This window comes from Globicephala melas, chromosome 2 (assembly GCF_963455315.2).
Source record: "Globicephala melas chromosome 2, mGloMel1.2, whole genome shotgun sequence".
NCBI lineage: Eukaryota > Metazoa > Chordata > Mammalia > Artiodactyla > Delphinidae > Globicephala > Globicephala melas.
The window spans coordinates 44,687,696-44,704,694 of record NC_083315.2 but is presented as its reverse complement, the minus strand read 5'-3'; the positions used below and the strand labels follow the sequence as shown (position 1 = coordinate 44,704,694).

The following is a 16,999-nucleotide window of genomic DNA, read 5'->3' as shown; positions in this document are numbered from 1 at the left end:
TGATCCGAATTTGTAAGACTTTTCTCTGGTGGTCACCTCCATTAGTCCAAAGTAGCAATAACCTATTTATGACACATTCATTTTAATATCATTAATAATGGCAGTTTTGTCCTTTGAAGTTTACCTTTCTGTTGTGGTGGTGGTTTTATTTATCTTCTGAACAAAGGAAAAGTTACAGGATCTCTGAGAGCAAATAATGTTTGGGAGTCAAAAATGATGTACAATGAGGAAATAATAATTTTTTTCTTGGATAATTCAAAATGGACCTGACAGTCATTCTAAAAAAGTCATCTAAAAAGACTGTGAGCAATATTAGCATATTTACAGTAACTTTGCACACTCTCCTCCTGACTGTCCAAAGGCACAGCTTACTTGAACAGAGCAGTTTATTAACTTAAACAAGTGTGAATCACATCTCAGATGAAATGCAAACTAAATATTGAATTTTGTCTCAGAAATTACACATTTTCACAAACTTTTCAGTCATTTCTGCCCACTGTGAAACTTTTCCACCTATCCCAGTTTTAAAGATTATTTCGATAACGAAGAAAGAAACCCTGCACAAAACATAGCCTTGCCTATTTTAGATAAAAGAGCCCCATAAACACCAGATGGGGGATTTCAGGACAAACTTAATGGATTCTACATTCCCAGTTAACTAATGAGTGAATTCAATCAAATACTTACTTTTACTTTCTTAGTGACTTGAAAGAGCAAATTAAATTGATACATAGGCATCAGGCCAATCAAAATTAAACCTTGATCCTTCTGCACATAGATTATGACCCAGTTTCTTAGGGTCCCTGCCCCATCACATGAATTAATTGATTCTTAAAACACTGATGTCTTTAGTTTTATGAATTAATGTAAAGCTACCTTCTCCCTAGTGTTAACCGCCCGCTCTAAGGATGACTTTCTAGAACTGAACTGCTCTATCCACCTGGCTTCCCCATTCATTTTCACATTCTGGAAGACAGAAGGAAAGATGGGAGTAAGAAGAAATGAATCTCATACAAAACCCTTTCCTCCAGGCCTCCCATTTTTCTCTGTTTCAACCTCAGTCCCCATGGCTTCAGCTCATCCTCACATCTGAAGGAGAACCAGAATGTTCGGGAGGTTAGCCAGAGGCTGAAGAAATATTTACATTAACACCAAGCTAGGAACTAGCTTGTATGATCAGCAAAAGCAGTAGAAGGAAAAAAAAAAAAAAATTAAGGACTTTTCTTCCAGAATTTCAGAATACTTTTACCACAATACTCATTGAATCTTCTAAAGAAAGGTTAAGTATCATATGAACTAAATGGCTTTCTTTAGTTTCAAGTAAAGATAAATACTCTAAAATCTTTAAGATATAATCATTCTGAAATATATTCATCAAAGACATGTTTAATATAAAAAATCTTGAAAGGAGACTCTGGGCTGCTTCCTTAATTTTCTATAGGGTACCAGATTCTACCCTGAGAAAGTATGAAATAATTTGGTCAGTCTCTTCATTTTTTCTCATTGCTACTGAAGCACTACAGAATCTGCTGTTCTTTCCCAAGGCTTTCTGTTAACTGTTTAGTTACCAGTTCTGGGAAAAGTGCAGGGTTGGCCCCTAAGAATGCCTAGGAGAAGAGATCCAGCCCAGCTTCCTGGGCAAATCAAAACACCTCCTCCTCCCTTCCTTCTCATTCTTATAAACAATACTTGCTCACTCATTGATTCCAGAATTTTACAGGTGTTGTTATATATTCTCTTTCTCTTCCATTTTGTATCCCCTAAGTTTCTTCCCAAGCTCTACCCAAATGGCAGCCTTGTATGAGCATTGATGAAAACTGAGCTTACTACTATGGATGCAAATTTTGCTTGAAAAATAACCTCAGTTTTCAGATATGTGGTTTAAAGGGCTCTCATAATGAGTGTTCCAATGATCATTAAAAACCACACCAACATTAATAAGTGATAGGAACTAAGACCATTTTTTCTGTGAAGGGCAAGACAGTAAATATGTTTTTAGTTTGTTGGCCACCTGGTCTCTTGCAACTACTCAGCTCTCTTCTTGTAGCATGAAAGCAGTAATAGACAATGTACACAAATGAACAAGGCTGTTTTCCAATAAAACTTTACTCAAAAACAAGCAGCCATCTGCATTTGGCCCATGGGCCCTAGTTTGCTGGCCCCTAACCTGGAGAAATGCCAGTCATTCAGCTGTGGTGAATTATAGCAATGGAAGTATTTAAAAATTTTTTCCCAGGTTGGTAGCTGACAGTACAAACGCATTGATAAAGGTATCAAGAAATACTGACCTAAGAATAATTTAAAAGAAAAAATAAATTTTAACTCACCATGGCCCACGAGACTCCGGCCAACATATCTAAAGACACGTTTGTTAACAAAAACCGATAAAGCAATAAAACTTATAAAACTATTCTTCTATCTGAGGAAACAATGTGGAAAACACGTGCTCAGGGCATCCACGTAAAACACATGGGTAATGAGCACTAGCAAATTAGGTCTATTCCCGTGGCATCATGTGTGACTCCACAGGCAAGGGGGGTGACCGTGTTTGGACCATCGTTCAGCAGGTGCTACACGCTGGCCCTTAGGTGACCAGGAAATCCTCATTCCGAAGTCAGAACTTAGACCATTCAGTCCGAAAGAGCTCCACTACGATAACAAGCTTTGCATTAGGAACATAAAGTAGCAGAGCACTAATGCATCTGTGTCTAGCCAGGAGCTGCTGCTGTTCATCTGCAGGTCATGGAATCCGATGGTTTTGTGACCTCACTCCTGCCTTCCTCTCTAGTTTGATCGCATGACATCACCCACCCTTCTCGTTCCTTTCCAGTTTCTCAGAATGTGTTCTCCCTCCTCTCTAAGCCTTTGTCCATGTGGTCCCATCTTCCTGGAAAGTTCTTCCTCCTTATCAGGCTAACCACCACTCATGTTACAGGTCTCAGCTTAGACTCTCTTCTTCCAGGAAGCTGTCCTTCCGCCCCCAAGATGCTGCCCACAACCTAGTGCCTGAGGACAGGATCCACCTCTGAACCCCCAGCACTTGGCAGGATGTCTGATACACGACGTGCTCTACATTTGTTGAATAAAATGAACGAACGGACAAATGCATCCCAGTGGCAAAATAAAATTCCAAGTCAAAAACTCCAAATTATAAAGTCAGTGTTTTTTATTTTTTGTTAACCAACTAAATATTCTGTAGTGTCTATTTCCTCCCCTATCTAAAAAAAGAAGGGGAAATAAATATATGTACTAGGTGCCTCCCAGATTGAAGTCTGCTGTTCTATTCACCTGGAGGAAACAAGGACTAAATTACATTTTTTTTTCCTCTGCAAGCTTTTTTTTTTCTCTGCATATATTAAAGCCAGCCCCTCTGGCCCACAGGCAGTTAATGTGCTGATTTAGCGTTGTTTCTGACCTCCTGTTCCTGTCTTGCTCCATTAATCCCACCGCATTTTAATGTTTTAATTCAACACATAATTTTACCATATCAGTCAGCCAAACCTGCTTAAGTTCCACTTGCCATGATAGCTTTTAACCTCTTATTCATTACCATAATTCTATGCTTTATATTATAGACTGGTCAGCTTTTCACTTAAATGCAAGGGGAAGAAAAGGGTGCTAGAGTTTTAAAAGCTGTACATCTCAGAGGCTAAGGAAGGCGGTGAACAGGAAGAAAATGGTGGCTGCGTCATGCCTGGCTGTAAGAGCAGATCAGCGACATGGGGTGCAGACTGTCCAAAGAAATCCTCTAGCCCTGATTCCCCTCTGCACCACAGTCACCAGTAAACTGGTAGCACGTCAGAGCCACTTTCTGAGGCACCGCGTGGCGCTGAGGATTGGCTCTGAGGCAGCCCAGTTAAAATGAACTTGTGCATTCTCATTCTCATTTGGAAACTAAACTTAATTTAGTTTCCAAACTAAATTAAGTCTAGAATATTCTGTGACAAATTAATCTCCGGAATCACAGGGAGATGTAAAATATACTTTAAGAAAATGATACGATCATGTTGAAATGGCACAGGTTGACAAGGGGGTTAATCTGTATTTCTACTCTTGCCATTTTGTTTAAAAGTTGGGGCAGGTTATATTTAGCTTTATTTCTTACTCCTCCCTAAAAATTCTGTCTCTAGACCACCGATGGACTCAAAAGACTGGATTATTTTGGTCCATGAATAAACAGCTGAATTAGTAGGCACCCTGGTCTGGGAGGGCTGTTGGGTTTGCCCAAGCACCTTCATCTTACCAGCCCTGACTTCCTCAGGAGTTACCTGTGGCTCAGTGGAAGGGATTTCAGAAAGTTCCCCGTGACTCAGGAGAGCCTGGAGGAGGCTGGCTACCAGGCGGGGGTGGGCCATGCCTGAACCATCACCAAGCCAGCAACCCACCAATGCCAACGTGATTTCTCTTCACATAACGGACCACTACGCCAGCTTTCTGTCCACAGCTACAAAACCCAGTATTGTTCAGGCTAATTGACACTGCTCAGATCTCCAGTCAACGAATGTCCTTCCCACCATGTCCTGGAAGACAGTCACTGATCACTTCTACCAAAAAATATAAAAAATGTCTCTCCTGTTTTGAAGAAACAAAAATATGCTGAATTTTAACTAGTGTTTCAGTTACTTAAATGACACAATTTTAGTTGCAAATGTTGTGGGGATCTATAGTTACCAACCAGAAAAAAAATCTCAAAATTAATAGGAATAATAATAGCTACCAACAAGAGACATTGGTGCCAATTGCCATGATGACCTGCAAATTGGTGGAAAACGCCATTACACAAACAGAAAACCACAAAGTCACTGCCCAAGGTCACGCAGCTAGCAAACACCGTGGTTACCAGCCAGTCCAGGAAGTACAACTCAGAGGCTGGTGTTCCTTCCCTCATATCAAACTGCCCCGCAGAGGACTTTCTTAGGCCATGCAGAACTTTAAATTACTAGCATCAAGGTGTTATCCAAACACAAAATATGAGACAGGTCTGAGGACAGTTATGACTCATTCAACATTGTCAAAGACCCTTCTCATGCAAAAAGTTATTTCCCAACAGTTGGGAGATAAAATAACTGAGGCTTAGAATTACAACAAAGAACAGGAAAACAATAAGTGAACATTTTCAAATAAGAAGGAACAGTAAGTAACAGGTCTGTGATACGCATATGCCAGCACAATCTCTCTTTTAACTCTGACAAGAAGTATGTATTTTAGGGTAGGTCTCACCCCACCTGGAAGTTCACTCAGGGTAATGCTGTGTAGCCAACTCCCAAGAGATACTTTTGTTATCTTTTGTACCTTAGGAGAGGAAAAAGGAAAAGGATACCAAAAAAAAAAAAAAAAAAATCCTTTAAAATCCATGAAAAGGAAGGACAGAATGACCACTGGGGCAGGTATACATCTAAGTTACAAACAGGAAATAGCTCAAATAATAAATGACAAAACATGGCATAAGAGGGACATCTCCAATTATTCTTTGTGTCTGTAAAGAAACTTAACACTCATTTGGAAAAGCGTTTCCTATTATGTGAAAGAAACATAACAGCACAATGACATGCAGAATGAAAGGCCATTATTTTCTGCACCTACTAAAATAACACGCTGGCCATCCATCACTGGGGGCCCAAATTCCCACCATTCAGATAACGCTTTGGGACACAGAGTTCTCTGCATTTGTGCATTTATGTGACTTATTCCTGCTCTGCTGGCTAGCACAAAGTTTCTGACCCTCCTACCGTGGGTGTTGGCAGGGCACTGGGGTGTCACGGTGGTGACCAGGGTGGGAGACACTGGCAAGACTCTGAGGTGTCTCAGTTACCCCATGGGGGAGAGGGTTGGGGAGAGACCAGTAAGGCATCTGACAGGCAAAATCTGTCAAATGCTTGACCACAGGAAGACCTCTCTCCTGGGTTGGAGAGTGTGACATGACCTAGTTTGGTATCCCAAAACACAAACCTGGCCCTGGAGATCTCCAAGGAAGCATGGCTACTACCTGCTAGAGCAGCACAGAGCTGGGGACGAGAGGGCTGTGCAAAGCAAAGGGCCATGACACGTGGAGGGAAAAGCACCCATATCTCAGTCAGCAGTGCTGCTCTCCTAGCAGGTGTTTGGACATGTGTGGATGAGCCGTCAGTGTATGTGTGTGTGTGTCTTCCACAGGATAATTGGGGAATGTAGCTGGCATCAGGTGGGTGAGGGCCAGGTTTATTAGGCACCTGGAACATGCCCGGCCGTCCCATGAGACAAGGTGCCTCTGCTGAGAAGCATGGGAGGAATGTTCCACGGCCTCCAAACTCCCACCTGTCTATCTCAGGAGGAGCCACTGAGGTGGGACAGGGTAACGGCAGCAAAAAGAGCTGACGTTCCGTGCACCGGGCTCTGCTAAGTGTTTTACACAGAAAAAGCACTGCATCAGGTATCGGGTTAGCTGGGGCTCATCCCATTTCTGCCCCTAAATTCCTTGCTGACGGAAAAACATGACTTCTCTGGGGCTCTGGACTTCTTCATCTATAAAATGAAGGGGTTCTACTGGATGAGTGTTTTCAATCTTTCATTTTCAGCAGGAAACTCTTCCCTCGAATGGAGCTCTACCAATGTAGAGCACAGGTAAAAGTGGAGATGCTCTGGTTTGAGGAGACCCCCGTTCTCCAAGGTGATCCCAAGGCATCTCCCTGAACCCAGGGTTCCAGAGAACTTGGTTTGAAAAAGCCCACAAACAGCCGTTGAGAGTCCTTTAAATGCTTATACTTAGGACTGGTGGACAAATTGTATGCATATGGGCTGAACAAAAGGCAGTAGTTTGGTGGGAAAAACTTGGTCTTTGAAAACACAGAATCCTGACTCTCGCACTCGCTGCTCTGAAGCCTACAGCGAAGATGTATGCAAACCTTTTGCCCTCCATTTCCTCATCTATAAAACAAAAATAATACCACGAACTTGCAGGGCTATCAGAAAGATCAGAGATGCACGCTTCCATCGGCATCTCCTTCATGCTCAAACTGGAGCAGTCACAGTGCAGGCACAATTGCATTTGACTATATTCTTACTACAATCCTATAAGGAAGCAATAGTACTTACACTATTTTTTATTATGTACGAGTGAGCCCCTCAATTAAGTTAGGAAGGTCCAAAGTAAAGAAATAAAACAAATCTGGCCTCAATAGATTTCATTATGATTTGCCACCAAGTTCATCAAGGACACTGAAAAGTTTCCATCAATTTGGGACACCTAGCTTCACAGTGTTACTAAACTATACGGTATTTCACTAAGTAGCAAAACCCAAATCATAGGGTGCATTGGACACTTATACCAACATTTCCCAAAGAGTCTGAGATGGTACATTATCTTTCTTTAGAGACTTCCTGGCACATACAATTTTCTTCTGTTGTAATCAATACTAAATTAAAAAAATGAAAAAACTTTCCCCAGGTTAGGGCCCAGCTAACTTATGGCTCCTTGGGGTGGGGATATGAGGTTTTATTCTAAGCTCAAACAGATAAAGATATTCCCTCAGACCAGCCTCAATGCAGACACATCTCCCACCGTTTAAAAAGCAGAGCAGACTCACGTGCCCAGACGTTCCTCGTGCTTTTTGCTGTCCTTTCCCCACACTTCAATGTCCAAAATGCCCATCCTGTCAGAGAAGTAGTGAAAGTCAAACTGTTCCTGCCACTGCGGATTTGCACTCTTACACAGTGTCTAGAAAACATGCAGTTATATTATTTATTTTCTTAAAATGGCATTCATTGCTACAGCAACTACACATTCATTTCATTTCTAAACAGCAGGAGATCATAATTATGGTTATGATTGCTCTTATAAAGTTAAACTTTTCTTTTTGGAAACGAAAGGGACTTCAAGGTTCCGGGAATTGGCAAAACATCATACTCTTTTAGCTGATTCCCCAGACTCACTAATTTATCCACCAAATTTGGAGAAACACTGTTATCCCAAAAGAAACCATAAATTTTATATATATATATATAAATAAAACACATACTTTTGATATATATATTTATTATATATTATTTTTACACACATACAATAATGACTATTGAGATATGCTCTCTATATAATATATCTCAATAGACATTTTACAGTTGTTCTCTCTTATGAAAGATACTAATTGGTTAACCAAATGGAAGTAACATTTTTATTGGCACATCCATTCAGTGCTGGCTTAAGAACTATATGAATTAACAGTCTGGAGTCTTAATTAACATCTGTCAGATGCATTACATGAGAAACCCGTAACCTGTAGGCCGCTGCCTATTTTTAAATCCAAGTTTACTGAACCCCGTCACTAGAATGAGAGGAAGACTATGAAATTCCACTGCAGCCAAACCTAAAAATTAACAAGCATGGTCTGAAAACTCCACAAGTGTTCCTGTGTTCTCCGAAAGTGATTTCAAATTGCTTGTGTGTTTGATTCATTGGCAGGACTTTCATTTTTGTTTCAATTACACAGAGATTCAATTTGTGAATAAAAAGTGAGCAAAAACGCAGGCCACTAAGTATCAGGACCTCAGGGCCAACTATTAAATCCTGGGGCCAAATATCCCCGTGTGAGAAAACAGGGACTGCTCAGATCTCAGCTACAGCCAACATCACGTAACATCATTTACGCTGTTTTTCATCATCATTGGGCTTAAATATATCAGATCACGGCATTTTGAAACCATGAAGGAAAAAAAAAACCTATTAGACCACAAATTAAGTGCAATATTCCCCAAGGGGGAACGTAGCAGACACTGGACTAATTCTACACTTCCCCTTAGTCTAAAAGGGTACGTGTGCTTAGTGATGAATAATTTTTCTATAAATCCTTACCCTGACCCTGGATCATTAAAGGAATCTTAGTGGAGAGCTGTGGTCATCCTGGATATACTCACTGTGAGGTACAGCCTAAAACTGCCTGGTTAAAATAATTATCTGTATATTTCTGCTGTAACTTGTCTTCAATTTTTTGCATTTCTTATAATAAACGATTCTTCAATAAGAGCTTCAATTCTCTACTCCTTGTGGAGTAAATGACATTTCATATTTGATTCTGCACTGAAAATTGTGCAGCAGAGAAAACCTCTTGCCCCCCTAAATCATTTTCTAACTAGTCTGCTTCAGTTAAGTCCTCTACACTCAAAAGCCCAAACTGCAAATATCCTCAGGCCTATTTTCAAAATCTTCCACCAATGTTTTTCTTCCTATGTGGCTTTTGGCAAATGACTTAACTTTCAAGTACCCTAGTTCCCTCAATCCATAAAACATAGGAAATATTTCTGTCTGACAGTTATGTAAAACTAATTAATTACCATGGTTTGGAGACTAGTGTTTTTGAAATAAAAACCACACCAAATTACTGAGATTAAAAATTAAATGGAAGTTGGATCAGCAGAATAAGATGATTGATTTTTAAAGACGGCTAAAAAAAGCCATTACCTTTGGTCAAAACAAATCACTTTTAATACTTTTTAGATAGTTTAAAAAAATCACAGCAAAAAAACCCCCAGCAGCACTAGATGTCTATTTTTAGTGTTCATACCAACAAGTTAGAGAAAGCCCGGAGTACATAATTTTGAAAACATGTTTAGTTAACTCAAATATTTTAATCCAACTATAACATATTATACCATTTTATTTCTATACGATGTTGAAAGCATTTAGTAATCCTTTTCCCTCATTCTCTGAAACATAGTTTGCTTATTTTCAAAACAAAAATAAGCCATGCATTCAAATCTATTATTTAATAAGCTTTCTCTAGCTTTAGTTTAGTATATTAAAATAGATTATACTAAGCGATCAAATATCCATATTAATAGACTGCACCTATACAATTATTTTGTTTTCTGGGTTGCTCCTAATACAGTTAGGAGGGTTAAAAATAAATTCTGTTCTTGCGAAGTTTAGAGTGGGAAAATATTTTTTTCCATTGTTTTAATCTTAAAGATATTGTTCTCCTTAAGGAACTGACAGAACTTACCTTACTTTTATACCTCTGATCTCCTAGTTTTAACTGGACAAACATCTCTGTCATGCTTCCTCCTGAGACATTCTTTCCTTCCAACAAAGTTATACTTATAATCCCATTCCAGAGTTGGTTCTTTTTCAAGAACTCTGAGAGCCGGAGGTTGCGTATCAAAGAGGACTAAAGCAAAAAATAAAGATAACATATAAACTCGCTGATAATTCTTGAGTGTGACTTTGGTGATCAGAGGAATTCCAGCTTTCAATATTTGATTAGAAATAGCACTCCCTGCCTGGTAAAAGTGTTAATATTCTTCACTGGCTTTGCAAACCTGCAATCACAGTTATGTGACTTCCTTCTCAAGCATTGGACTTGAAACATATAGCAAAGCACGAATTCGAACAACACTTGCATTTGGCACTGGCCTGTACTCCCACCTAGATGTGCTCTTTGGTAGCAATCCTTCAGCTGGGCCTTTGGCTATTTTAATAGTAGGAAGGGAAGAAAGGCATTCTGGGAAATAGAGATATAAGAACGAGGCACTACTTTTCAGGGAAACAAAATACCTCTGGGCATTTAGAAATTATGGTTTTGAATTTATCCTTCACACTTGAATCTGTCCCCACTTCCCTTTATTCCTTGGGCTATGACTAAAAAGCCTAACACCACTGTGAGATTCACAACTCCAGATATAGCCTGTAATCGGCTAGCCAGCCAAATGAGCTTTGCAGAGGGAAGGCTGCGTAAAGAACACAGCCCCATGGCTGGGACCCAGTAGGGGTTCAGTAACTTGTTACCTTATTTTTGTTTCCTTTTCTACATTGTATTACTCACACACACCTTAAACAGAATATAGAAAAAGGCAAATATCCCCTATTATTAAATTATAAAGAGGCCAAGCACACTTTAATTTCCATTATGTAAATTTTCGAACACACACAAAGATAGAACAACAAACCTCCATGTGCTTATTTATCAGATTCGACATTTTGTCAACCTTATTTCACCTATCCCTTCACTATTTTTTTTTTCTGCCTGAAATATTTGAAAGCAAAATCCTTGTTTGTTTTTACATAAGAACCATGCTATGATCACACTCAACACAAGTAACCATCATTTCTTTAATACTGTTAAATGCCCTGAAGGTCTCAACAGTGTCTTTTTATGGTTAGTTAGTTTGTTTGAGTGAGGATCCCCGACACGATCTGCAGGCTGCATGCAGTCCAGGCTGCGGAGTTCATTCACGTTCTCCGTTCAATAAGTGAAATGGCACAGAGTGTGGACGGCTTGATTTGAGGGAGAAATAAATGGGCTGAAGAAGGTAGACGGTGTCGAGGATCATAGTAAAGCAATGAATTTCTAACACTATATATTCATTCCTGTCATCTGCTCACTCTATCTTCGAGATCATTTAGGCATCAATTTGCTCAGTTTGATGACCAGTTAGTCACAATTTATCACAACACACAGTATGTCAGTGCCATGTTAATTACATGCCAGCTTACCTCATCCAACACACGTCACTCCACCACCCTTAATAAATGATGCAATAACGCCAAGTGTTTGGATCCTTTTATGATTTCCTTAAACAAAATACTTTTAAGGAAATCTGTACTCCCAACTTCATATCTGTGTTGCTTTTCTCTTGAAATTGGAATTCACACAAATGCACACACACACACACACACAAATGCACACATACACACAGGGGTTTGGAGGTGCTGAAACAGAGCAGGAAAGGGAGATGGGAAAATAAGTAATTTTTTTAAAAAAGAAAAAAACCCTCTCCTCTGGAAAACATGAACACTTCTTTCTCTAACTTCTATTTGCAGTTGGGTTGTGGACAGAATATATTCAATAATGAAGGTGTAGGAAATAAAGTTAAGTAATTTTATATTTGCTAAAAACAATGCACACCATCACAATATATAGACAGATACATATATAAATATGTATATAATCTATATGTGTGCATACAGATGTAGTACACTTAATACATTCTCTAGCTTAGTAAGCACACGGGCTGAACATTTCTATCTTTAAAAAGAAAATGAGATTTTGATTCATATATCCTGCTGCACTTTCCTTTTTTATGTTTTTTTCTTCTTAAAGTTCGACTTGCCAACCAACAAGCTGAAGCATGACCTGTCCCATGGCTATGCTTCAAAGTTCCGACAGATATATTCCTCCCTAAACACTGCAACTATTTCAAAATCCTTTTTATAAAGAAGGGAGTAATGTCCACAAGGGATCAAAGGGCATCCTACAGTCTGGCAATTGCCTAAGAAAAATGGCAGTGCTTCCATGAAATATGCCCTAAAATAATTTTGCGGCTTGGTATGTCCTAATTTCAAATTGGATGTTTATCTTGGAAAGGCTTCTAACTTGTCCATAAAACAGTCCCACTTAGCTCTATGAGCTCTGTGAAAATGGAATCCAAAGCTGGTTATTAAGGGGGCCCAGAGATAGGTTCCATATGGCAGAACAGCATGGGAGGGCAAGGCAAAGGCCTACATCAGGCCCGGCTTGGCTGGAGCTCCTGATCTATCCACGGACACTCGTTGCGTTACACTCTAACATCTGGATTATTGCTTGCAATGTCCCTGGGAAATATCCACTTTCCATCAAAGCTTTTATCTATCTCAGTCGGACTTTGAACATTTTAGTATTTAACACAGTCATGTTTGATGTGATGGACTTGCTCTTTGCTGTCCAAGATTTTTTTTTTTCCTTACTAAAAGCGGGGTAGGAAAAGAGAAGTATTTATTGCACAGTTCACAGATAGAAAAGGACACAGGACCATTAGCCTACTTATTTCACCCTAAGTATTTCTGCAAAGCCCACTATAAGGTCATGTCCAAAAAAAGTTTCACTTGCGAGCGATGCAGTCTAGGATATGAGTATGAGCTTTAAAGATGTTTCTTAACTACTTTCGCATTTCTCTTCCACCCTTGAGACTTGTGATGAGGCTTAAGAGCAGGGTCTGTGGTTGTGGGCGGCATCCGGGCCATCCCATGTGTGCTCTGATGCAGATCTGGGCTATCCAAATCTTTTGTGCTTGTCAAAAGCTCCCTTTCTCCCCACCATAAATCGACTCCTCCGCACTCACTCTGTTAGCTCAATAGCTCAGGTTTTCATGACCGTGCCCGAGCCCTATATGTGAAATTTGTCATCTTAATGCAGCTTGGAATGTGAAAGCAGAGAAGGAAATGACCCATCAAAAGGAGAAACCCACCCCACCTGAGCTGAAACAAACACCAGGAGATAGAGCAAAGCTTCTGGGTCCCGACCCTAATTTCTCAGCAGACATAATGGATAAAATATAGTACATCAGGGTTTTGTTATTTTTCTCCTGCCTCCCAGAAGATCAGAACCTTTTACTATTTCTACGTGGATTCATTCATAGGCTCTCTTCCTTGGCCCTCACCCCACCAAATCCACACCCAGAAAAAGTGACTTTCTTTTGAAACATGCAACTTAGTTATGACTAGTGAAAACAAGGTGTGATATTTAACTTTAAAACATACTAGCTTTTGTAAAAATGAAACAGATTCCAAAACATTAATATGCTTCCAGGTCACGAAAATTTCACAGGAAGGAAGGGAAGAAAGGGAGAAAGACTGAAAGTATAGGCTGTGGAGCGTCTGCTCACTTCCAACAGGTGCAGAATTCTCAGGAGTTTTTGATCTAGGAATAGACTCTCAAAACAGTGAATAGATTTTCCTTCCTGAGACATAAAAAGCAGATTGCAGCTTGGCAACATGCATTATTTGAGGATTTTGGCCAAGTGGCATGCTGTGAAGACAGCAATGTGGACTCCAGTACCCTGATTCCCAGTGTGGCTACAAAGGAAACCCTGGGATAGTGGACCTGTCAGCTCAATGCCTCCTGTCCGTCCCAAGCCAGGGAGAATAGCAGAGAGGTCAGAAGTAAAGAAGGATCCTGATAGGAGGGCACAGAGTCCAGAAGCTGGGGCCATAGCCTGCAGTTATCAAAAGCAATGTTATATTCAGTGATGCCACAGTCCATAACTAACTATGCTGACCAATACCACGGGGTAACAATTCAAAGAACTCCCTTGGGTGACAAAAAAACACCAAAACATTAAAAAAATTAAAATTAAAAATAGGGGTGGGACTTCCCTGGAGGTCCAATGGTTGAGGCTCCATGCTCCCAATGCAGGGGCCCCGGGTTTGATCCCTGGGCAGGGAACTAGATCCCACATGCATGCCACAACTGAGAGTCTGCATGCTGCAACTAAGACCTGGTGCAGCAAAATAAATTAATAAATAAATATTAAAAAAAATAGGGGCATTGAGAAAATGTTTTTACAAGGTTTTTGTACTAGGCCTACCTTACTGCTGCCAATTACTGTATGGGTACCTTTTAGATCATCTCAGTGATGGAGACTTAAAAGTATGTGTTCCGATGTTGCCAATCCATCTTATTTTGACTCTCATTAATTATTTCTCCTGAGTCATTGTGAGAAAGTAGGGAGTCAAGGAGACAAATGCATGAAAAAAAAGAAAGGAACTAACTTTGTAAGCAAAATGAGGAGTAAAGCAAGATTCCAACTATGTTGGCAATGCTTAGAAAAACTAAGGAAGAACATTCAGTCTATAAAAGGTTTCCCTGAAATATTCCTTCCAAGCTTTTTCAATATGTAAAACTACTTCTCATTGTCAACAGCCTTTATAGCATGACATGAGAAGATCCATACGTTCATGCAACAGGCTTCCAGAAAGCTGCTACTCGACAGCTCCTTATATCATCTGAAGAGAACCCTGTAGGCATAAATTCTCCTAGAACTACACAAACATTTTTGCATAGGATATAAAGGAAGCCTTTTAAATTTCCCACAGGGGAATGGACATGAAAGATGAGATTTATATTTATAGATGAAAACTATTTCACAGTCCCAAGGATATGAATAATCTGTGTGCACAAAGATGTTAGCTCTAAAAGGATTATATTAATTTTTTTTTAATTAAAAGGGAATATCCTCACTCCATGTTTGAACTTAAAAATAAAAATTAGACTAAGAGAAGATTTCTAAAAATTGATAAAGTCCATAAATACCCAATGATTCTCAGGGTTCTGGACTGAGGGGGGGGGGGAAATGAAGGCCATGTGATTCAACAAGGTTTTCCTTTTTGCCCTGACCTCTAGAAAGCTCAATATTAAATGCTGGGCTCATATACAATAATATTCATCAACTAGTATTTCTTGATTCACATGGGTCATCCTGCGGGCCTTCATGTCTGTGTTCCATATTTCTATGTCTCTCCTTCACTTAAAATAGGTTAAGGGCACCCCTATACGAGACTGGGACTAGGGTGAGGCAAGTGAGGCATTCAGGGTGAAACATTTAAGGAGGTGCTCACTTCTCAGTCTTCTGCAAGGGCAGGGCTGGCCCCTGAGCCCGAGTGCCTTCTCACGTTTTACACCCCAGGCACCTCACCTGCCTCACCCTAATCCCAGCCAAACCTAAGATTTAGCAGTGCTCCCCACTGCTCTACAAGGCCTGCCCCTCTAACATCCCTGGCTTTGCCTCCTACTTTCCCTAGCATCCCACGCCATACCCTAACCCTCACCAGTGGCTCTCAAACATCAGTATGCTTCCGAATCACCTGGAAGCCTTGCTAAAAGATGGCTGGGCCCGGTTTCCAGAGTTTCTGATCTCAGAGGCCTGAAATGGAGGCCCAACATCCACATTTCAGAAAATGTCCAGGTGACGCTGATGGTGTTAGCCCAGGGGCTCTCCTTTGGAACTGATAACAAAGAATTCAGAGCACTTGCCATGCACCACATTATTTTATAAATGTCCTGTCTCAATTCACTTCCTCTTCCTTCTCATCTGGTGAGATTCACTCCAGCTTTCTTGGTCCCCAGCCTTCAATCCACCCCACCCACCTGTAAAGCCAAGATAAGGGCCTAGTCTCTGAATATCCCCACCTCCTCACTCTCACCTCTCCTAATACCTCATCAGTTATGATGGCCAACTCTTGTCTCCGAATTCTCAGGACAGTGTTCCTGACAATATAGTATGTGCTCAGTAGTGAGAGGCTTTTTTTTTTTTTTTTTTTTTTGGCCAAAACTGAACCTAATGTCACTGAGAGGAGAGATCTGATGCAAAGTTTAGGAAGGAAGTGGCTCTGTTCTTCCGGGCTGGAGGCACACAAGGTTCTAACAGAGAGTTCTAACAGATCCAAGGTCTTACCTGAGCATGACTGAAGCCCACAGAAATGAGGAAAGCCTCTAGAAACCATTCTGCTCAGGGTGATGCTGACCTAGACTTCAAAACAAGGCAGTAGAAGCATCGGGGTTAAGATATTTAGATGTGTGCCCGTGCAGTGTCACTTCTAGATAGATAGGCAGGCATGTAGGTAGGTAGAAAGCGAGATAGGCATACAGACAGACAGACAAATAAATTAGGTAGATATATAGATGAGATAGATAGGTATATGGATGTATATGGCTGTTTGGGGTATACCATTCTCCAATCCTTCAAATTTAACCAAGAAAACAAAAAAGTAAAAGGTATTACTAAGGGTGGGCATTTGAGTTAGGAATGTCTCAAAATGAAAAGGAACCAATCAAACAAAAAGCATTCTATTAATTGGGAAAGTGGTCCAGGCACAATACTTTCAGTTTAGTTCTACAAATGGACCACACTTCTTGCAAGGGGTTTTGCTTGTGCTACTTCCTGGGCTTATAGCGAAAGAAGGGACATGGGTCCACCTAGAGAAAGGTACAGTGACAGAGGGCATTTACCAGTAAGGTGAGAGGAATGGCATCTCTTCCAGTTTGAGCAGCTTCTTCTCAACCCAAAACTATAGGACAGACAAAACAATCATCCAAACTTCCTCCTGGTTCTTACCTGGGCTCTGGTCACAAAGCACGTCATGATATGTAGTTGGATAGATAGGTAGATGATAGATAGATAGACAGGTAGATAGATAGATAGATAGGCAGACAGACAGACAGAAAGAGCTTCCCTCCAAGTTCTCTGACTGTCCTCTTTCAATTTAAGTTCCTCCACA

At 40.3% G+C, this 16,999-nt stretch overlaps 1 protein-coding gene across 1 annotated transcript in view; it reads right to left on the bottom strand.

Annotated features, from left to right (window-relative positions):
* The window catches only part of MCTP2 (multiple C2 and transmembrane domain containing 2), a 248,854-nt gene that overhangs the window by 120,493 nt on the left and 111,362 nt on the right, over positions 1–16,999 (bottom strand). The window contains exons 8-9 of the mRNA XM_030873171.3: positions 9,972–10,136; positions 7,563–7,693 (exon numbers count right to left, since the gene is read on the bottom strand). Coding sequence (XP_030729031.2) covers positions 7,563–7,693; positions 9,972–10,136 — 296 coding nt within the window. The remainder of the gene's footprint in view (positions 1–7,562; positions 7,694–9,971; positions 10,137–16,999) is intronic.